Source organism: Carassius gibelio, chromosome B11, assembly GCF_023724105.1.
Source record: "Carassius gibelio isolate Cgi1373 ecotype wild population from Czech Republic chromosome B11, carGib1.2-hapl.c, whole genome shotgun sequence".
Lineage (NCBI taxonomy): Eukaryota > Metazoa > Chordata > Actinopteri > Cypriniformes > Cyprinidae > Carassius > Carassius gibelio.
In genome coordinates this window covers 10645141-10669777 of record NC_068406.1, presented here as the reverse complement: position 1 = coordinate 10669777, position 24637 = coordinate 10645141, and the positions used below count along the sequence as shown (strand labels likewise).

The following is a 24637-nucleotide window of genomic DNA, read 5'->3' as shown; positions in this document are numbered from 1 at the left end:
GTGGTTTTGAAAATGGAAACTCGACTGTCTGAGTAACAATGCGCAATAAAAGAACCAATATTAGCTATCTCACAATATCCAATTATATAGAGCCATTTTCAACATCACTGATATTACAGAGTAATACTGATTTAAAAAATACCCAAAACTATAGGTTGGAAAATAATAAGCATCTGATTATCGCTTAAATTTTTGTTCCTGGATGCATAAAGAGCAATAAATGTAAAAAAAAAAAAAAAAAGATTTGATATATGTGCTTAGTATTTATTGTCTACAAAATAAAAATTAGATAAAGCTGTTATTCTATATCTGACCTATAATAAGGAGCATAATATAACAATAAAATAAAAAACTAAAATAAAAGTCAATAAAGTAAAAAAAAAAAAAAGCCAATCTACATCTGACACATAAATATTGAAGTGCATAAAAAATATAATAAAATTTGCTATTGTATACCGATCTATAAAATATAATAAAAATAATAATAATATAAAGAAATTTAAAAAAAATATAAATATATATATATATATATATATAGTTCTATTCTATATCTGATTTATATTACGAATCATAAAAAAAGTTTGACTTATAAGTTGCATAAAAATAAAATAAACAGTGCTGTTTTACATCTGAAGGTGAAGAGAAATAATTAATATAATTAAATAAAATCCTAATATATACTAAAATAAAGATGCTATTCTGTATCTGATGTATATTAAGGTGCACAAAACAAAACATCATAAAATAGCAAAATAAGATAAAAAAAATCTAATCAAATAAAGGTGCTGTTCTATATCTGATGTACATTATGCTGTATTGTTGAATGCTTACGATGGCCAGCCTTCAAACGTGGACACTGTGAATAGAGCCATCATGGCCATGAGCACATTATCGAAGTTGAAATCGCTGTTGTGCCAATAGCGCTTCTGAATGATTGGCTGGTTCACGTCACCTTCCTTATACAGGATATATGTTCCCCTGAGAGAGAGAAAACAGTATTTTCACCTCTTTTACAGCTGTTTCCTTTAGTGAATGTTATTACAATAATTGTAAATGTTGTGAAAGCAACTGGTCTTCTTAGAAAGGCTTATTTAAAAAAGTGCATGATGTTAAGTAGTTAATATCAGCAATGATTAAAATGTTCAGACTTTAGTTTCGACTCACTTGCACTCCTCTGGGCTGGATTTGGTTTCATCATTACAACGATAAAACTTGCCCTGAAGAAAAATAAATAAATAAATGCAGTCTGGGTGAGCACTTATTTCATAAACACACACACAAAAAAAATAAAAAATCGTGAAAATCCCATGCTATATACGAAATATTTTACCTTGAAGAGCTGTACACCAATGCAGGCGAACATGAACTGTAACAGTGTGGTGACAATCATGATGTTTCCAATAGTTCTGATGGCCACAAACACACACTGGACCACATGCTGCAGAAAGCAAAGGATAAAGCACAGAGGCTGTCAGCTAATGTTACATTTATAGTTGCTTAAAGACCTGGCAGGGAACAGTGAAAGCCCTATTTCAATTAATCATATTAACATTCATATTCACTGTAGACAATTCATATCTAAGCAAGCAGTGAGCAGAACCTTCAGTCCTTTAGCTCTGTTTATGGCCCTGAGTGGACGCAGCACCCTCAGAACTCTCAGAATCTTCACCACTGAGATAGCAGACGATCTGCAGGAGACAGACAAGTATACGTTAAAAAAAAGAAAAAAAAACAGAGACCAAGAAAAGACATTCATGCATTAAAGTCCTTATGATGCTGGTGTCTCTGACATGTTTCTGAACTAGCAAACATAGCTAACTTCCTTCGTCATCTAGCTTCATGGAACCATGGAAAGTTTTGTCTGTGAACACCAAGTCTGACAGCAAGACCAGCACCAAACCAGGCCAACTTGGCCTATCTCAGCTAGGTCAATTACACATTCATTTTAGAACTTTTACTGGATTTTGTCAAAAAAGTTCTAATGGTAAAACTGATACTTACATTTTATATAATTGAGAAATCAGCAAAGAAAAAAGGCAACCTTTGACCAAAGTCGTGCTGCTCTCTTTCAATCAGGGAATATAATAGCGCTGTAAAATCTAACCGTGATTTTTTTTCTTAATAAAATTAAAATTGTAATTTAAAATGTAATAAAAAAAAGATTGACTGTGTTGTGGCATTATTTAGACATTTTTTTATTTTTATTTATATAATGACTATAAAATAAATATAAAAATAAAAAATAAGAAGAAATATTAATATTGTAATACTTTGCTATTAGGTGGAAATTAGAGCCCTCTAGAATATAATTACTAATAAATACAAATATAATATAAAAAAAGAATATATATATACATATATAAGTAATTGTATATAGTAATTTCACAGTAAAAAAAAAGTATTTAAGAAAAGTATTTAAGAAAATATGAACAAATATTAATATTACTGTAAATCTACATAATGAAACAAGAAATCTTACCTTGTAATATTTGATTGTAAATAATAGTAATTTATAATTGATTATAATGACAATAATAATAATTATTTATTTAAGGTTATTTCAACCTTTGGGATTTAATTATCACACAATATGATTCTGGTTTTATATTAATTAACCGCGAAGCTCTAAAATAAAACGATCACTCACTGAATTCCGAAAGACACCAGCGACACACCGACCACCAGCAGATCGAGAAGATTAAAGTAGTTCCTGCAGAAAGCCCCTTTGTGGAGAAACGCGCCATACGTGGTCATCTGACAAAACAATCATAGATGGTCAAAACTTGATCCACCGTAATGAAAGACACAGACATAAGGAACAACAAATCACACTCTCAGACGGAGAAAATATTCTCTCTCTCTCACACACACACACACACACAAACACACCTGTATAGACAGAAACACACATAAACACTCCATAATATCACTCTGTTTTTAAGGGTGGCGTGCTCGGAGTTGGACTAAAGGCGAGATCCTAGCACTAACTCCGCCAAACCCTCACGGCCTGAGTCTACATGAATGCAGTAGTAAGCTCTGTTTCACAATCTGCCTCTAGGGGGCCCAGCAATAAAACATGCTGTTTGTTGCCGAGCTTTGAAGGGGCCTAAATTAAAACAGAAGAAATAAGGATTGACAGAAAGAATATAGGAGGAGACAAAAGAGAAAGAAAAGACAGAAAGAGTCAGAAAGAAAACGAAACTTATCTATTAGGCGATCTGAAATGAGAACGTCCCTTACTGTCACATTCATGTGAGCCGTTTTTTTTTTTTTTTTTTTCTTGAGAACATTGCGCCCTGTTCCCTTCGGCAAGATTCAGTAAAAAAAAAATAGGAAAAAAAGCTCCTACTGTAACTTCATTTTCAGCAGGCAGAGAAAAGACGAGCCAAAACCAAAGCAAGTCGTTCCAAAATCATGAATGCAAAGGAGTTATTCGCTGAATGTATATGAATACAGATGCAACCACACACTAGAAGGGCAAGCACTGAGTTACGTTAACATTACACCGCTAATCAGAGACCAATCAAATTTAGGTAACTACATAAAAATGTTTCATGAAAACTGTAAATCTTTTACCTAAAATGTTTTTAGTAGTTGCTGGTCCAAGCTCAGCACTTCTTACCTCTCCACAAAACTATAGGGCCAGTGACGGCGCTACAACAGGGCTAGGGGGCGCTATAGACCCGCCAAATTTTTTTATATCTGACGTCATCAATATAATTTATTTTCTAAGCATCCCCACATATTGGTCTAGCCCCCACTTAGCACCAGTAGAGAAAGAATTCTGCCACTGTGCCTGAATAGGGCCAGGTTCAGAATATAAAAAAATCGAAATAGTAATAAAACATTTCAAAATAGTTTCAAACAGTAGTATGCTAATAGTGTTGTAATGCACTGCATGTGAGTTGCATCAATAAGCATCTTGAAAATATATTTAAATTTTTTTAATGTAAATTTTTTATAAAAATGTGTTACATTTTGGCAAGCTGATTAAAAATATATATTTTCTGGTTCATTCACTACACAAGAAATGCACACTGAATTGTGGGTACTGTTTTCTGTGTTTCTTGTGTTTTTTCTAAGTTATTAAATTATTAAAAGTAGTTGCCTAGTGACTAGTGAATAATTAGAAACAATTTATAGATTTAATAAAATGCAGGAAAGTCTATATATGATATAAATACTATAATGGCAGATACCTTAAATCTTTTTAAATTACTGAAACGGAAAAATAAATTAAAAGTAAATATAAAATTATATATACTACAAATAGAAATAATACGGATGGTACTGTAGTATGATTTTCTGAACACAACCAGAGAGAAATAACTGTGCTGCCCCGTTCAGCGCTGGAGGTCACATTGCATTGATATGCACTCAGTCAAGGGGTTTGAACCATGTTCTGTCCAAGCATGGTTGTATTTGCCCCCTCTTTTATGGACTGGACACATGCCAATCGGTTATGAAGGCATGAGAGAGGCAGTGTTGTTCTCATATCACAAAGAGTTGCATAGTTTCGTCTTTTTCAAATTAGATTCTTTCCTCAACAAAAAGGATTTTAGTTTCACAGACACATCCTGTGTGATTTCTCCCAACTTCCTTAACCCCACTTTGACCAATCAGGGTTCAGGTTCAAGCCCTGTCGTTTCTCCCCAAAAGAAAGCTGAAAACCTGACAACTCTTGTGCTTTGTTTGATGAAGACGTGCTTTCATGTTCTAAGACATTTCTTTTCTTTTAGTCTTTTAGTAAAAGAGGAGCCGTGGTTTAAAAAAAGAGAAAGAAAAGAGATTGATCAAGCCAGGTAGTACTGAAGTAGCAGGTGACACACATGGAGATAATGCAGCCAGGCCTGTGTGCCGAAAGGTTACCTTTAACACGATCTCAAATGTAAACATACTAGTGAAGACATAATCTGCATAGCCTAGGACCTGGAATAAACCAGACGGTTACAGCGTTACTGCACATACACCACACACAACACCAGCACAGGGCAGGACATTTACCTTTAACACGATCTCTACAGTAAAGATAGCCGTGAAAGCATAGTCAAAGTAACCAAGTATCTGCAAAGAGCAACGTACATGTTTAACAAAACATTCACCAATCATAATTTGTCATCAGAAAAGAAATAGTTTATTTAATCATTCCAGGGGCCCATTTCAGTAAGGAGATTCAACCAACTCTGGGTTAAAACTTGAACTATGAGTGACTTACTCTGAGATGGGAAACTCTGAGTTTTTGACTTTGAGTTTAGAGCATGCACTAAGACTATGAAAAGCCATGATCAATTCTGCCATGCAAAGGCAAAAGACCTTAACTCAGATTTTTGTCGAAAATTAGTTATTTATATTTTTGGGACATTCAAGACATTCTTTATCATGTGTATAATGCTGTGTTCACACCAAACGCGAATAGAGCGTCTGGCGCGAATGATTTCAATGTTAAGTCAATGCAAAGGCGCATTTACGCGCGTCTGGAGGTCTCGTGGCGCGAATGGGTTGTTAAGAGGGGCACGAATGACGCGCGAATGGTGCTTTTTGTGCATTTAGCGTTTGACGCGAATTCGCGTCTACCACCCGAGTTGAAAAATTTGAACTTTGGCGTCAATTCGCACCGCGTTAACCAATCAGGGGCCTGCTAGGTGTCACTCATTCAACAGTATGTTCCTGCAGCCTCCGGTTGTGCAGGAATACCTTTCTCTACTCATTCAACAAGGAGGAACGACTGATGTTGTCAGTGAGCAGTCAACCGGAGCTTTATGACAAAAGTTAATATTTCTATAGAGACAGGAATAAAAATGACCTATATATATATATATATATATATATATATATATATATATAAACATATTAATAGATAAATTGAATAAAGGCCAAAGATACGAAACGTTTCATTTTACCCCAAACGAATTATATTTTATCTTGAACCACTAAAGAGACATCAGAGCCAGCGGCTAATGTCAGAAGATCTATCCGAGGTGAGGCTGTTCTCGGCGGATACATGATGACGGAGCTCCCGCTGATCGCATGGAGCTCATCTCCGAGATCGGCAAAACACATTTTTTAAATAGACGCTGTCTTTATTATGAATAAACCGCATATTTGAGTTTAAAACAACTACATTTTCGCCTGAAATAATTTTAAAACTACATTTCATGACACAATAACAGTAATATTTAGAAAATTATCCGAATAAAAATGGAAATCACTTCTAGTTGGATGCTTGTGGATTCGAAAGCTGTAGCTAGCATGTTCAGTCATACAATTAGTAGCCTGCTAACAGTTCGCAATTAAATCTATATCCTACATTTTCTTGTAACCTGATAAAATCAATCCATGGCGATGTCATCGGACTGATCGGAGACATTTAATCCACAACACTTCTGAGCATTATTCCCATTTGCTGGTGTTCACATAAATCCACAAGTCGTTCTTTTAGTTTAGGCTATTTCATACAAACCAATATAAAAGCAATTATGTTATGTCTTACATTCTTTTACGATACTGAGCATATCAAATAAATTGGTATCCACTCATGTTTCACTTTAAATCTGCTTGTTACGATCAAAATATATATATTTTTAATAAAGTCTATATGCAATAGCCTATATGAGACAACCCATGAACACTAAGATTTTATACAGTTGTTTCTATAACGATTTTGTTAATGGTGATCAATCAAATATTGATGATGTGGAATTTATTGCCTTTTTTCTTGGTGTGACTTCTCACGTTTTGCAGACAATGAAAAGGCAGAGTACATTAACTTCCAAATAGGGGTAACATTTTTTAATGTAGACAGTTTTCATTACTAAAACATCTAATAGTTACATTTCCATTGTCCTACCTATAATTAATTTGGCTGGACGAGTAAAAAATTTTAAAGTCGTTTTTCTCAGTTTCACACTCTAACGAGTTATGGTCTTTTGCCTTTGTAGGGCAGAACAGAGCTCCGGTATAACGTTTCACCATGGCAACAGCTCCCGCCAAAAAGACGTCTGCATAGTTTAGACTCAATACAATTTTAATTCTTATCGCTGTTATAATATAACAGGTGAAAACTGGCTGAACGGTAGGTTATTTAAATAAGACTATTCACTTTCATGGTAATTTTTTCACGCCCAACGTGTTACTGCCTACACCACTGAAGCCATTCGTATGAAAAGCATTTTTGTAGCATGCATGAATGAATGAATTATTTAAATAGTATTTAAGAGATCCTGATCAGGTTAGGTTCATAGAGTAAGTTACCATGGTGTAGTACAAGTTACCTCTCTTTCAGAAATGGGGCTTGACTTTGCTTTCTCAGGTTTGACAAACCTCCCATTCTGAAATGGAAAACCCAGAGTTTCCCTCATTTCATGATTAATATACTAAGAGTTTTCACTCCTTTCTGAAATGGCCACCAGGTTTACCAGTGTGTCTGTAACGGTAACACCCCAAAAACATTGCGCTTTCAGTGAGGTAGCTTCCTTAGTTTGAAGGAAAAGAGTTAGCAAACATGAAGAGATGAAGGAATAACAGATGCACAAAGCAACTAGTCAACTAGTCATATATATATAAAATCTTCACAATCTGAGTACACTGAGTTGTTCTTAACCAATAAAAAGAAATGTAGTATTTTTACAATATTCATATGTGAAAATAAAAGTTTTACTTAATAAATATCACTTACCATGATGTTTTAGTTGAATTGGCGGAACGTGTGACTCATTAATGTCCATTGATTTGGACATTAATAAGTAACCAAACCAAATTGTTTGTGTGTACATCTGTCTGTGTGCAATTAGTACTCACAATATTCCGTGCAGAGAAGTTTCTGATTGGGTCCTCAGCTGCCAAGGAGGCGGAGCTTAACATAATGAAAACGAGGATGAGATTGGTGAAGATGTGGTGGTTTATCAGCTTGTGGCATGCGACACGAATTCTACAGAGAGAGAGAGAGAAAAATACATACTGAAACTTTGAACTTTGCAGGTTTTTTTTTTTTTTTTTTAAATGGCTATTATATTCTGTTAAGTATTTAAAACCACAAATTCAGTTGCCTTGTGACACTAGAAACTAGAATTAGAAAATAGTAATTAGAAACGTGGATTTAATGTAAATACAAGTAATTATAAAAAGTTATTGAAAAATCTGTGAATATTGATATTAGATTAAAAACGTAAACTTATAGAAATAGTTGCAACTGAAATATAAATAAAGCTAAATGTGCTGTAAAATAATTAATCGTGATTAATTCGCATTCAAAATATTTTTTTTTTACAAAATATACGTGTGTATACTGTGTATACTTATTATGTATATATAAATACACACATACAGCATATATTTTACAAATTTTTTTCAATGTATATATTTATATAATTTATATTATATACAAATATTTTAAATGTGTAAACATATTATTCTTATATATACATGCATGTGTGTACCTAGAATGCAAAGCAAGGCAAGTTTATTTATTCAGCACATTTCGTACAAAATGGTAATTCAAAGTGCTTTACCTAAAAGAAAGTAAAATAATAATGAAAAAAAAATAATAACAAGAATAAAACAAGCAATTTTAAAACTTTTAAAATTATAAAAAAAAAACAGTGAAAATTGCACAGTGCTCGTTCAATAAATGCACAGCTAAACAGATGAGTTTTAAGTCTAGATTTAAATGTGACTATTGTTTTAGCACATCTGATCTCTTCTGGAAGCTGATTCCAACTGCGGGCAGCATAGTAACTAAAGGCAAACCCTTGGTTTTGTGTGAACCCTTGGTACTGTATTTCTAACTGACTCGATCCTAATGATCGAATGCAGATAAATGTAATTCAATATAAAATGAGAGTGACTAATTTTATATATATTTATAGTATATATGTAAATGTCTACGTCTACACATCTCTTTGCTCCTGTCTTGTTCTGTGTAAGTTTGAGCAGACTTAAATGTGACACATACGGGTTTGTGTTGCTGAAGATGAAGAACGCACTGCCCTCTGGGATTGGCGTGATTTTCTCCTTCTTAACAAGCTCTGAGATCATTGGGCGGGGCCCCGCAGGAACGTCCGGCAAGTCTTCATCCTCCTCTGTTACATGGACATGATGATCAGGACACATTTAAAAAATAGTTTTCAATGTGGAAATACATGGAGATGTAGTTTTTTACCTGCATTGTCCTTCTCATCCTCGTTTTCAGCCTGAAGGAGAAAAGCCAACATTATTATATGCTACTACTAACATATAAAATACAAACACAAAAAACAATTACTTACCTTGGCATCTTCTTCATTTTCCTCGTTTTCATCACTTGGAAAAAAAGAAAAACAAACTGAAAAATGCAGCACACAAGCACAGGAAACTCAATCCAGGCCCTCAACTTCAGATAAGATGACCCTTTACAAGCTATTATCATTTACCCTTTCTTCTTATCGTCGCTGTCTGTGTTCAGAGACTCTGCGTCTGCAAGGTTGTCCACAGCGATAGCCAAGAACACGTTCAGAAGAATGTCTAGGTGTCAATGTGTTAAGCAAACCAACAATATTTTGATGCTCATAAGCAAGCAACTAACAGTCTATCTGGAATAAAATGCAATGGAATAATTGCAATTCTGAATGCAAAATGTAATTTTTTATATATCCTGTATATCTTGATATTTATTTATTTGCTCTGAAATAGGAACACACTCATATATAAATACGTGTGTGTGTATGCGTGTGTATAATATATATAATGCATTTTTTGGGGGGGATCTTGGCAACTTATGTCACTGCGAGTGTGAACTGTGGGAAAATGCTTTTAGTTTGTTTGTGGAGCAAATAACTGAATAGCTGTGTGCAGATTATATCAAAACAATTTCCCAAATTAATTAAAATTGCACATTCTCATCGGATACATGGAGATATTAAAGATATTTAAAGAAATGTCTTAAGAACACCCAGGCTGCATTTATTTGATTAAAAAATACAGTAAAAACAGTAATTTTGTGAAATATTATTACAATTAAATATATATATATATATATATATATATATATATATATATATATATATATATATATATATATATATATATATATATATATATATATATATGAATATATTTTCAAATAAAACAGATTCCTTTGATGGAAAAGCTGCTTATTATTTGTGGGGAAACTAAAAAGTTATATGCAATAACATTAAAATAAAAAGAACACCATTTATTTGAAAGACTACAAAAGGTAAAAAAAAAAAGAATTTGGTCACTTCTGATCAATTTAATGCATGTTTGCTGAATAAAATGTGTTAATTTCTTCCAAAAAAAAAATAAAAATAAAAATAGTTAACATCTTACCCACAGCTAGACTTTGCTCAGCAAGTCAGCAGTAAAAGGATACAGTTTCCACAGATGAAGAGAATGATAAAGTAGATGCACACAATCATTCCTGACGATGATGGGCCGCCATACGCCATAATTCCATCGTACATGACGGCATTCCAGTCTTCACCAGTCAGAATCTGAAAACAACACATCACATATCAGAGTAAACACATGTCCCATCAAATCTAAAGACTTAACAGCTGCACACAGACAGACCTGAAACACAGTGAGCAAGGCCTGAGGGAAGTTGTCAAAGGTGCTCCTCTTCGTTTGTGTCTCGTCGAAGTTAAACTTGCCGCCGAACACCTGCATACCGAGGAGGCTGAAGATGAGGATGAAGAGGAAGAGCAGCAGCAGTAGAGAAGCGATGGACTTCATGGAGTTCAGCAGAGATGCCACCAAGTTACTGAGAGACGCCCAGTGACTAAAGGCAAAAACAAACCATATAAAAGTGTCCTGTGCTCTACACAAAATTTGTCATATTCCTTCTTTACCGTGTGACTTTAAAGATCCTGAGAAGTCGCACACATCGAAACACTGAGATGCCTAGAGGTGACATGATCTCTAACTCGACTAGGATGGTCTCTGTGATGCCTCCACACACCACAAAGCAGTCAAAGCGATTAAACAGAGACACAAAATAGGCCTGCAGACCCAGACTGTACATCTTCACCAACATCTCACACGTGAACAGGGCCAGCAGCACTTTATTGGCTACATCTACAGGAGAAAACCAATCAAGTTGAAAAAAGAAAAACACAGTGTGAATGTGAAGAAGTCTTGATCTTGTACATTTATAGCGAGAGCACAAACACATGTAGGGCTCACCCTGGACTTGCGTGAGCCACAAGGGCTGGTTGTCATGTTCTGAAGAGATGGTCAAAGTGTTGAGGAACACCAGGATGATCACCAGCCAATAGAATGGCACGGATTTCACAGCCAAACGACAATTCCTCCGACACAACCGGTTCCAGCGACGCCAGCGCCGACTGAAAGAGACAGCAGTCAAGTCAGACAACACAGACACACGGAGAAAAAATTACAACAAAATTATACATTGAAAGAAGGAGATAAAAAAGAGATACAAATGGAATGCTGGACAGAACACAAGAAGATTAAGCAGAACTCTTAACAGAAAAGTAGAATAATACAGTACATAGACAGACAGCAGACTAGACAGAACAATTCACACTCAATAGATAGGATAGTACAATGTTAAGACATTAGCTTAGCATGATAGCATGCTAGATAGAAAAGTAGCTAACTTTACAGACTGAATGCTAGATGTTTTTGATTCATATGCTTTTTGAACAACAGAAAAGCATTCATCCCTGCTAAGAAAAAAACAACAGAAACCATTAGAAATATTAATGGTTTCCACTTCAAATACCATTACGAACCCTCAACTTCCTATAGTGTGTTTTGGGACATAGTACATTAGCATTTACTGTATTAGGAGTGACTGTACATACAGATTCGACAAGAAATCTGAGATATATTTTTACAGACTGCCGAAAGCTACAGAAAAGAAAAGCAAATGTGCAGTTAAGAGAAACAAATGGACTCCAGGCAGCGAAACACAGATTTGCAGTTATCATTTTATGTTAATATGTTGAAATTTGGGGTAAAATCATACCCTATATATTGTATATATACATATCTCATGATACCAACATAGTTTGTATTTACAAAATGTGTTCACTGGCAAATTTACATTTACATTTAATCATTTAGCAGACGCTTTTATCCAAAGCGACTTACAAATGAGAACAATAGAAGCAGGCAGGTCAACAAGAGAACAACAACAGTATACAAGAGCCATGACAAGTCTCAGTTAGTCTAGTACAGAACACATAGCCAGGGTTTTTTTTTTTTTTCAAGAAAAGGAAAAGTGCTGGTATTAGTTGGTTAAGTGCAGGTTAAAAAGATGAGTCTTTTGGTGTTTCTTGAAAATGAGTAAAGACTCAAGCTGTACGAATTAAGCTGTACGAAATTTAATGAAACATGATTCCTGGCTGCATATCGATATCCATGGACCACTGGATCTTTGCTAAGCTGTAAAGAACACTATATCGAGTCCAATGACCTTTAGTGTAAACTGATTATGGTTTGTTTTGCTTAGGTTTTCGCAGCTTCCCTATTAAATCCATTCATGCAGCAGGCTCTTTTGCCACTCAGTCAAGCTGAGGGAGTGTATTCCGGCGGGAAAGTGACGTCAATGCTTACCCTCTATAGAAGGCAACCAATTACCAGTAGAAACCCACAGGGTTCATTACAGTTTCTGTTATCACCAATACAAGTCCCATTATAACAAGTAAAACCATTACAAATTTGTGATGGTGTCTATTGTTTTTTTCAGCAGGGTGAAAGGTTTACAAATAAAGATTGAGATGACAGAATGCTAGCTAGGATTTTCTCTAGCAAGCTAAACAGACAAAATGCTCAACACATAGAACAGACAGACAAAAGACTAGCTAGCGAGATGCTAGAATGCTATCAAGCGAGCTAAAATTTTTCTGTCTAGCATTATATCCCAGTGTTGCGAGCTAGTTAGCTAGATAATAAAAGCTCACAGTAATACAGTACATGCAATAACGTGCAGCTGTAAATAAACTGTAAATGAACATTAGAGGGGGCTAATCTCAAAATTACTGACCTGAATTTTGATTTTGAAATTTTTTGACTGTAATGAAAACAAATTGTAAAGTTAAAGCAGAAACCAGAGTATTCACAGATACAGCATATTACAATTGGTATTCCTTACTGATCAAATATCCATTCATGTGTATTTGTGAGTTTTCTCACCATGTCGGGCCACAACATGTTGCCTTATCTTCTCCTTTCTCATTTTCTGTGTTCATGGATTCTGTCTCACTTGCCGGTATACTCGCTATTGTGTCACAAACAAAAGGTTTATCATACACACATTAAAACATAAGCTTCAAACATACTCTGCCAAGAAAGATTTAGTAAACTTGAAAAAAACATTCAACAGGATAATGAGATTGAGACACATTCTTGGTGAAACCCAATTCCAGTCGAAAGCTCAAATTATAAATGTGGAAAAAAATAATGCATGAATATAACTCAGTATAACTGTAATTTATAAGATCTGATATAATGCAATTTGATCTTGAACTTGCCAACAGTTCTTGGTATGTGTGGTAACACTTTACAAAATGTGTATTAAAATATTGTATTTGTAAAAATATAATACATGCTAACATGCATTATGTAAAAATATGAAATAAATATTTATGTTATAAATCTCCACATACGCGCACTGCAAATTCATTGAAATTAGTGCAATTCACCATGCTCTTTCTGTTTTTTAGAATATATTTGTCATTCATCTCCACAGCTCCATTTATTAATTCAAAGAATCATTATGTAAAGTGTTTTTTTTATATATCTCAACTATAGTCAACTTGCATCACTGTACTGAGAAGAAATTGACATAAATTAAATTAAAGACCAAAAGTTTTATCATGAGCTCAGTAATGGTAAAACAAAGGCATACAATTAAAACTATCTGTTCTTCTTAGCCCTCACATTCCCGCAGGACATATGGATGAATTCTGACACATCCAAAGACAGTAATAAGCAAGTGTGATCAGACTTTTTGTGACTGCTCTATAAACTGCTGACCATGAGCCTGGTGATCTGGGTTTAACCTCATTTCTATATTAGAAACTCACTGTCACGGTTTTAAATTGGGATTTTTAAGTTGGAGAGACGCTGCACTCTCACTGCTGCCAGATCTGATCTCGGACTCACTCTGATTTTGAGAAAATGAGAATGAGAGGACTAAATTAGTACAGGAAGGAGGAAACGGGCAAGCAAAGAGTTTGATAACACTAATGTTGTAGAAAAACTGATGGGGTCAAAGAGCATAAGCACTGACGGGCATAAAGAAAAAAAAACTCACACTTGTAAAGCACAAGTAGCACAATTAGGAATTAGCAATGCATTCACACACTACAACATCCACATAAACATCACACACATGGACATTACTAACTTAAATACATACTTCCGTGCAGGCCAAAATGGGCAATTTGTGCATAAGTCAATGATTAATACAAATTTGTATTCACTAACATTCAAAATGATGGGGTCACTATGATTTTTATTGTCTTATGAAGAAATGTATACTTTTATTCAACAAAGAATGCATCAAAGTGATACAAATTTACAGTAAAGGCATTTTAGAATGTTACAAAGAATCTGTTAATAAAATGTTTTTTTACTTTATATTCATCAAAAATAATTCTGATAAAATGTATCACTTTTTCCACAAAACTATTTAGCAAAATATTAGTGTTCAACATAATATTCCTCAAAAGAATAGGATCATTTTACATTGAAGACTGGACTAAAGATGCTGAAATTTCAGCTTTGCATCACAAAAATAAATTATGTTTTAACATATATTAAAATAGAAAAATAGTTATTTTATATGGTAATATTATTTCAGAATTGTACTGTATTTTTTTGCTGCAGTAAAATACAACATTGGTTAAATCTTCTTTCTAAAACATAGAAAAATATTTCTGATCCAAACCTTTGAACAGTAGTGAAAAGTGATTATATTACAGTTAGAAACCCAATGAAAATCCAAGTTTGTAGCTTTATGCACATTTCTGTCAGCTTTGAGATCAAATATATATATGCCTAACAGTAGACATTTAACAGATAAATGCAATAAAAATGCATTTCCAGTCTGGAAAAACTGACCAAAAATACTGAAAAATTGCTGTGATATGCCCCATCCCAACTTCCTGTTTGAATACAAGGAAGAATGTCAACATTTTTTTTTTTTTTTTTGTTACCTTGAAAACCTTTGTCTTTATAATAGGGACATTAGTTTGGCTGTAATGCTTAGACAACTTGAAAAATAGTGGAACAAACATGACATAGAATTGTGATAAAATCATGAATCGTGATATTAAGAAAAAGAAAAAAAGTGATATGATATTTTTTTTCCATATCGCCCACCCCTACTGGGATGCTTGTGACTGTCCCATTGACTGCCAAGTAACTTACACAGTCAAGGTCCAGAAAAGTATGAAAGACATCGTCAGAATATTCTCCAAAATAGCACTACATCGATGCGAAGAGACACAGAGGAGACAAATTGTCGAATAAAGTCGTTATTTTTGTTTTCTTCGCATACAAAATGTATTCTCGTCGCTTCATAACATTACATCTGAAGCACTGATGGCAGATGGACTGTTCTGATGATGTCTTTCATACTTTTCTGGACCTCGTCAGAGTATTTTACTTGGCAGTCTATGGGACAGTCACAAGACTCCCGGTTTTCATCACAAATATCTTAAATTGTGTTCTGAAGACGAATGAAGCTTTTACGGGTGTGCAATGACATAGGGGTAAGTGATTAATGACAACATTTTCTTTTTGGGGTGGAGTAACCCTTTAAAGATGAATATTATTTAAATATCATACAATCTTCATCAATGGTGACATTAAAACACATTTTAGGCTTAAAATCAATAAGTGTGCATTGTGCACAAGAAGTATTCCAAATAGATTTTAATTATCATTTTTATTTCACTAAGTCTCAAGCTATACTGTATGTCAGAAAATATGTTAATATATTTGAACTATACTTAGTATAAATAATTGAATTATAAATGAATTACTTTTTTACTAGGGCCCCCTTAACTGCAGTAAAATCACTAAATCGTCATCGTTCATTACTTTCGTACTGTAAATTGGTAGAAACAGGAATATGATTAAACTAATGTAATAAATAACAAAATCGATGAATAATAATAATAATCCCCCAAAAAACATCAGTGAATTAATTAATTATCCCACTAGAAATAGTCAATTTTGAAACCTGGAATTTTATAATAGTTTCCAATCAGATTTTAATTACAGAATCAATCACTTTAAAATGTCTGTAAACAAACACTACACAAGGCTTCTAACAGGTAATAATCATGAATATCATCAAGTTATCACACATATGAAAGGGACAGATGGGTGGGAAGGAGATTTACCATGGGTGTCAGAGGACTGGCTGAACAAGCTAAACCCTTTCTTCTTCTTCTCCATCAGGCTGGCCAGTGTAACCCCTTCATTTCCCATGCACCCAAAGCCCATGCATGATTTACACAGCACAGCACAGCCGTGGCACAGTCATGGGGGCGAGATTGAGTAGCCACATCAACACAGGTTAAAGCACGGGAACAAGAACAGCACCGACACATCAATTAACAACAATAAACAACAATAACAACAACAAACAACAACAACACTGAGGCAGTTCGTCAGCTGGATGGGAGCAAAGGATGATGGGCAGTTAGTTAACAGTGAGTGAGAGCAGGTTATTAGGATCACAGTGCAAAGAATTCAGTGAAAACATTGGTGCAGATGATAGAGTTCTGTGTGGATGTGCATATGATATGAAGCTGACCTTTGACCCTGATGCCCCCCCATTTACATTCATAGTAATTTAACCTGGAAATGCAAGCCATTATTTGCACTTTGATGACTTATTAAATTGACTTATATAATTATATAATATATATATATATATATATATATATATATATATAATGTGTACACAGCAGGCTAATCAAATGAAATACAGTAAAATAAATGAGTTTTAATGTGATTTTATGGCATTTCCAGATGTCTGAGTGACAGCAATAAGATTAAAACTATAAAAGGCTCCTTGAAATAAAATTAGCCTGGCCTGAAATAAAATGAAATAAGAAAACGTTTATTTTATTTTAGCTAGTACTGTACATTGGTTTTATTTAGTTTACAGTAACTTGATGTACTACAATTAACTAAAACTGAAATAAAAATAATAATTACAGACATGCTAAGAAAAATAACAAAATGAACACGGCAAAATTACTACAACTTCAGTATGAAATTGTTTATATTAAATTCTTAATAAAAACTAATAGTAAATCTAATAGTGATACTAATTGAACACTAAGTTAAAATCATGCCGACTCTTATTCAGTATCAGTCTTGTTTTTCAGTAAAAATACTGTAACAATGTTAATATGAAACAATTTTCCCAAAAGATTGTTTCAGCTTTGAATTGTGTTGTAAACTTAACAGATAATATCCTGGCAGAAAATTGCCAGTATAATGGATATTTTTTTCTTACGGTGAAGATAAATTAAAGTAAGAAACAAAACCGCATAGAACGTCACAATTTATGTATAAAACATATAAAAGTGAATTAAATTTTTTCACATTTATTCTTTCAAGTTTGTGCTTAAAATAAGTTATAAATCAATTGCTTCTACAGTATCTGGTTTCCAACAGCTTTTTAAGAATGGAAAAATATTCTCTTCTAATATTGTGTGAACTTGTGCGAGCGGAAACAGAATTCAGCTTCCTTTTCCATTTGCAGAATGAGTTCTGCGTAAATGCTAAGCCTTCCAGACAAGTGACTTTTGTGGGTCTGTATCAATCAATTAAAGCAAACATGCCTGCTAATCTAACCCGACTCTCCTCTCACAGAACCGAGATCAGTCAAAGAGCTCTGGTGACAGTGGAAGCTGAAGCAGCGACTCTAACTGCTCAGAATCATGTGTGCTGCTTATATAAAAGGGATTAGGATTAGTCCTTATTTTGCTCAGTTTCTCCACTTCATGCTCTTCTGAGCAAACTCCTCTCTCTCAGCAGATATGATGAAGTACAGATGAACCCTAGTCTCTAGTTTCCAGAATCAGCCTCTGCTGTCAGTCGCGTATCGAACCCTCTGACCTGGAGACGTCTGAGTTTGACAAATCTGTGCTTCGGCAGGAGAGACAGCACTCATGGCGTCAACGCATGTTGACTGCTGCTCCTCAACCATTTCCTCAAAAGTACACCTGAGGCAGCTGTTTTGGGCTAGCTGACGTCTGTTCTGTGTCATTCTGCACTTTGATGGGCATGACGGGCCAATTAAAGACTGCTCTGTGGCTGCTACAAAATGTTGCAAAGCTTTGGTTGTAATGTCATTCATAGCTATTACAGAAGTCAGAAAACTGTGATGCTCACTGAGCAAATGTCCATAGTTCAACACAAAATACAAATAATACATTTTGACTAATTAAAGGCCTATTGATTCCTTAATATTTAAAATTTTTAACTAAAAAAAAATACTGCACAAATAATGAACACAGCTATTAAGCACCACTGTTATTAGATCATTTTTTAATACTGCATTCTGCGAAATGGAAAGTTAAATAAAAGTAAGTTATTAAACGTAAAAAAATAAATACACTACCTTTCAAAAGTCTGGGGACGGTATGCATTTTTTAAAGAATAGTATACTTTATTCAGCAAAGATGCAGAAATGAATGAAAACTGACAGTGAAGACATTTATAAAATAAGAAAAATAATTATATTTCCAATAAGTTGTTAATTTAAAGTTTTTATTTATCAAAGAATCCTAAAAAAATACACCAAATATCACAGTTTCCACAAAAAATTAAACAGCATAATGATTTTCGATATTGATAAACGATCATTTTTGAAGCATCATGTGACAATGAATACTGAAGAAATATTCAAATAAATATTTAAACCGAATAGTTATTTCAAACTGTAATAATATTCAAAAATATTTTAGTTATATTGTATTTTTAATCAAATAAATGCAGCTCAGGAATCTGATAATAAAAAAATATATTAATTAATAGTAAAATTAATTAGTATAAAAAAATTGTAAAAAAATATATTAATTAATAAGCAGTGTACCATACCTAGAGCAGTAATGTGATTTTTTATTATACTTTCCTAAATTTGCATTCAAATTTACCAATTTAATCCTGTTTGCTGCTCAGTTCAAATTTAATTGAAATTCATGAACTAATCTGGAATTTAAGAAGCATTCTCAGTTTAATTCTAAATACTTGCATTCAATAACCTTCTGTTTTTGCCTTAATATGTACTAAATAAGCGCTCCGTAATTGAATAATAAAATAAAAAGTTAATAAAAAGTTACTAGTATGCATTTAAATGACATTCTAAGTTAGATGAGAGGAATATGCCTGTTGCACGTCACTTATTTCCTGTTATGTAGAAATGTACCAATAAACAGTCGCATGCCAGCATGACGTGAGATCAGATGGTTTCTATATAAATCCCACAGCGCTATGAGAGCAGCACTCAGGTACTCACGGTTGTGTTTGCTTTCCTCATCTTCCTCCTCATTCTCAGGGTCGATGTCTTCGGCTTGCGTGATCCAGTCCAGATAACCTTTCAGATCTTCCTCCAGCTGCTGTTTCTCCCGTAGCTTCTGGAAATCTCCACGAGCTTTCGCCTTCTCTCGCTCTTTAGAGAACTCCCTGGGATCAGGAAAACCCAGTTTTACTCTCAGTACACGAACAGTCTTCAAAATTTACACCGGCCCACTAAATTTATTTAGCATTAAACCTAAACCACACTTTTAAAAGTGTATGAATGTTATTATAAAGTAAAATATCAAACCGAGCAACACTGAATTTCAGAAAGATTACACTTTTCCAGCATAAAATAAAAAAAGACGTCTGTTAGGTTTAAATAAAGTAATATATATATATATTAGGGGTGTAACGATACGCGTATTCGTATTGAACCGTTCGGTACGAGGCTTTCGGTTCGGTACGCGGTACGCATTACGTACCGAACGGTTCATTGGACTAATTAATTATATTTGGAAAATAAAAAAAGTGTGTGAAATATAATGTTATGCGTTCAACAAGGTAGCGCAATAACCCAAACGATGTAACAGGCAATGCCCCTGACACTCCCGAAGAAAAAAAAAAACACCAACTTATGTTTATGTTAGGCTACTCAGTCAGGCGCTCGCTCACTCAGTAGCTACGCGATGAAGGCTCATTGCAAAATAGCCAATGTGTTTAACAGACCAGAAATAGAAGATCCTCCAATAACCAACAGGTCTAGTGTTTGGGTGCACTTTGGATTCCCTGTAAACTATAATGGTGATGGCAAGAGAGTGGTGGATAAAAAAAACAACGGTCGCATCTGCGACATGACAATAAGGTACAGCAGCGAAAAAAAAAAAAAAAAAAAAACACCAGCGGGAATACTTAAAACATGTCAACTCATTTACGCCGACATCACCTTAGTGTGTCAGTATCTGGGAAAAGACAAAAAAAAAAGGAGACACGCAGCAAACTATCCCTGCAGCATTAGACAGACATTTCCAACGGATTCAAACAGGGCAAAAGACATCGCCGCGGCGATTGGTAGGCTTCATTTACGTTATAGCTGCGGATATGAGACCTTACTATTTACCATTCATTCTATCATCACCATTATAGCTTACAGGGAATCCAAAGTGCACCCAAACACCAGACCTGTTGGTTATTGGAGGATCTTCTATTTCTGGTCTGTTAAACGCATTAGCCATTTTGCAACGAGCCTTCAGCGCGTACTGAGTGAGCGAGCGCCTTACTCTGTAGTGGAAATTTAAAACGCAGGTTTTAAGAACATGCTTAATGTAATTGAGCACTGTTACAATATTCCTTCACAAGCCCATTTCAGCCAGACCGTAATTCCTGCTTTGTTCCAAAAAACATAAGCCCTATAGAGAACCAATTGAGTAAAAACACACTCAATATAAAGAGTTATAGAGTTCCATATAAAAAGTTACATCTTTGTTCATAACTACTACAACAATATAACATTTTCATTTTTTTTAATAAGGAGCTGTTTTTGTTTTATACAGTATGCTGCTAAGAAAACACCATAGAAGATGGGTAAAGAATAGCTCCATCAGTTCAATGTAAAAAAAAAAACAAACAAACAAACAAAAAAAAAAACATTGTTAGTTTTAATAAATAAAACATTGTAAAAACAATCAAGGAAATTTATCTGCCGATTTTTTTTCTTTTGCTGTATCTAAAACATACCGAACCGTACCGAACCGAACCGTGACACCAGTGTATCGTATTGAACCGAACCGTGAATTTTGTGAACCCTTACACCCCTAATATATAAAAAAAACAGGCATCACTATTGTTCAGATCCAAATTTATTTTAGTTTATTTGCTATATTTAGAATAGAAATAAAGCATACTTTTTTGTCCCAGGAAAATCATTTCTGATTGTGATTCTAAACATGAACAGAGTTAAACAGAGTTCAGATTATAAAGTTATACTCAACACCTTATGACCCGGTTAATGTTCAGAATAGATTTTTTCAACCTGCTAAAAACAGTTCAAACTAGTTTTGACCATCATAAAATACAAGATAGTTGTTAATATTAAAGCTTAAAAAGATGACAATGCTAATCAGTTTTAGGCATAATTATTAACATTAAACAAGAAATCTAAATTAAAATAGATATTCTAAAATAATATAATGCAGAATAATGCAGAATAAAAAACAAAAAAGTATTAATTAATATTAAATTATTTGTCATTAATTTGAATAAATAATTATACATTAACATAAATTGATTTAATATTCATTTAAATTGAACTGGTTAATTATAAATCATTATTAATTAAGTATAATTTAATAATTATACATTAACATATTTATTTTATTATTCTGCATTATTTCAGAAGATTTCTTAATATTTATATTAACATATCAAAATATATGCATATTTTATATGTACATGATTTAAATAAAATAATAATAATGAAAATATAGAAAGTCATTTAAAAATATATTACATGTACACTAAAAGTAGGAGGGGGGCAATGGTTTGATTCAGGGCTTTGCTAGGAGGTTTGGAGAGGTCACTTGCTTTGTTAAAATCAAAGAGATTTTTTCACAAGTTTTTATGCCATACTGTTTAATATTCACTCAAAGTTTATAACACTCCTTTCCCAAACATTGTGCAAAAAGGACATATTATTCATGTGTATAACACAAACTGTTAGAAATATAATACCAGAGGTTAGGGGTTTGATCAAATTACAAACTAATGCACGTTCACCATATTGACACACAGCTAAACCTAAATGTAAACGCTTCAGTGTCCTGCCAGCAGGGTGCATGCTTGTCCACAAAGGTCCTGAAGAAACATCACACTACAGCTGAAGATCTTTGCCCGAACCCGACGGGACCCGTCGGGACCCGACGGGTTCAGTCGGGTTCGGGCTTAATTTCTATCATCTTACGCGGGCTCGGGCCGGGGCTTGCCTCTGGTGATTACGTTTTGGTTGCACCAGCAACTAAAGCAATGTCTGAGGTGTGGAAAAGTTTTGACCATGTTTATAATGAGAATAATGAGTGAATAATGACGCACCATCAGTGAGCGCAGGAACGCGCTGAAGACATCTACAGTGGATTCAATCATTTTCCTCCACAAAAACATGTAGACCTAGCCTAATCTCTGTGAGTAAAGGTTTTTCAAATGATAACTAAATATTCATTGAGTCTTAAATGCATAATTTTGACAGAGTATTTACGCTAATGTTGGCATTATTCTTTTATTAAATAAAGCAAATCCGGTGGAGCCTTTATCTTAATTTCGTTATTGCCAAATACCCATCTTAATTTAAAATGTATCTTAATTTTTTTTTTTTTTAAATGACTCGTTTTTATTGGTGCGTTGGTCTATTTATAGGGTAAATGAGCCTATGTCTAGAATGCTGAGATGTTACGATGTGACACAGGACTTATTTTATTTCTTTATTCCAACTTCCAAGTGGTCTAGTCTACGTTAGTTATGAGTAAATTATGTTAAAACATGAATAAATTGGCAAAAGGCAAAAGAGCTGTGTGCGTGCGCACATTTGAATAATATCTGGCTGTAAACGGGTTCGGGCTTTAAAAAAGCTGTCAATCAAAATGTACTTGTCGGGCTCGGGCCCTGTCAGGGTTTTAAGGCCCGATTACAGCCCTACATCACACACAAGCGTTCTCTGAAAGGTCACACGACGTGTGTGTGGCGTTCTTAATAAAATGGCAGAAGCACAAAAATGTAACCCAAACCTAATTTCGAAAGATTGCTTGATCTGCAAATTGTATATGTTGCACCACGAGCACAGCGTCTGAGTCTCTCGTGGTGGAATATTAATAACCCTGCAGCTCTAAGAAATGGCTTTAGGATTTACGGACACAAGAAGGAGATTAATTTCACCCTTCTGGAGGGGGATACAACATTTGGGATTTGAGGGAAATGAAGAAGAGGAAGACTATGAGTCATGAGTTATCTTTCTGCTGTAAAAACAAAACAAAAACAAATTGAATTGAGTCACCTCTCTGGCTCAAGTCTCCTTCCTCTCCTCCATCTGCCCTTCCTTTCACTAGCTTTCCATCTCTTTCTGTCTTAACTAATCTCAATATTCTGTTTAAAATTCATGCAAAAAAAAAAAAAAAAAAAAAAGCGAATGTCCAACAAAACCTATGATAAACCTGTGCATGTTTCCTAACCTATACTGAAGTTTGAGGTCAGTAAAATGAATACTTTTATTCAGCAAGGTTGATCAAATCAGGATTGATCAAATGGGCAGCTGTGGCCTAATGGTTATAGAGTTGTACTTGTAACTGGAAGGTCGCAGGTTTGAGTCTTGGTGCTGGCAGGAGTTGTAGGTGAGAGGAAGTTAATGAACTCTCTTCCACCCTCAACACCCATGACTGAAGTGTCCTTGAGCAAGGCACCAAACCCCCAGTTTCTCCCTGGGCACTGGATCTATAGCTGTCCACTGCTCCGGGTGTGTGTGTTCACACTACTCACTGCTGTGTGTGTGTGCACTCGCATGGGTTAAATGCAGAGGACCAATTCTGAGTATGGGTTACTATACTTGATACATGTCATGACTTTCACTTCAAATGTGACAGTAAAGATGTTATAAAAGATTTCTATTTCAAATAAATGCTGTTCTTTTTTAAAACCTTCTATTCATCAGTGAATAGAGATATTTTAAACCTCACAACTGTTTTCAACGCTGAAAATGTAAAATGTTTCTTGAGCATCAACTCAGTATATTAGAATGATTTCTAAAGGATCTTGTGACACTGAAGAATTTAGTAATGATGCTAAAAACTCAGCTTTACATAAATGGAATACAAATATAAATTGTAAAATATAGTAAAACAGTTATTTTAAATAATAATAATATTTCATAATATATTTTGATCAAATAAATGCTGAGAATAAGAAACTTCTTTCAAAATATTACCTTACAATATCTTAATGACCTCAAACTTTTAAACAGTGTATTTAAGTGCTGAATTGCTAAAACATCTTAATGACAGATGTTTTTTTTGGTTCTGCTGAATTAGCATAATTCACCTGCTTGCCAATGTGCAGAATAAAAATAAATCAACAGTTAATAAAATTG

General features: G+C 34.2%; 1 protein-coding gene across 6 annotated transcripts in view; it reads right to left on the bottom strand.

Moving 5' to 3' along the window:
- LOC127968377 (voltage-dependent L-type calcium channel subunit alpha-1D-like) overlaps positions 1-24637 on the bottom strand; it is a 98278-nt gene that overhangs the window by 35645 nt on the left and 37996 nt on the right. For 2 of the 6 annotated variants that reach the window (XM_052569548.1, XM_052569550.1), the window contains exons 9-27: positions 19511-19677; positions 16377-16451; positions 13156-13240; positions 13007-13033; positions 11179-11339; positions 10845-11070; positions 10567-10774; positions 10367-10487; positions 9408-9498; positions 9264-9297; positions 9158-9188; positions 8951-9077; positions 7798-7927; positions 5005-5064; positions 2648-2754; positions 1601-1688; positions 1331-1438; positions 1165-1217; positions 832-978 (exon numbers count right to left, since the gene is read on the bottom strand). In XM_052569548.1, the coding sequence (XP_052425508.1) occupies positions 832-978; positions 1165-1217; positions 1331-1438; positions 1601-1688; positions 2648-2754; positions 5005-5064; positions 7798-7927; positions 8951-9077; positions 9158-9188; positions 9264-9297; positions 9408-9498; positions 10367-10487; positions 10567-10774; positions 10845-11070; positions 11179-11339; positions 13007-13033; positions 13156-13240; positions 16377-16451; positions 19511-19677 (2046 nt within the window). Of the gene's footprint in view, positions 1-831; positions 979-1164; positions 1218-1330; positions 1439-1600; positions 1689-2647; positions 2755-4869; positions 4930-5004; positions 5065-7797; positions 7928-8950; positions 9078-9157; positions 9189-9263; positions 9298-9407; positions 9499-10366; positions 10488-10566; positions 10775-10844; positions 11071-11178; positions 11340-13006; positions 13034-13155; positions 13241-16376; positions 16452-19510; positions 19678-24637 lie in introns of all 6 variants that reach the window. The other 4 variants (XM_052569549.1, XM_052569551.1, XM_052569553.1 and 1 more) reach the window with 3 other exon arrangements.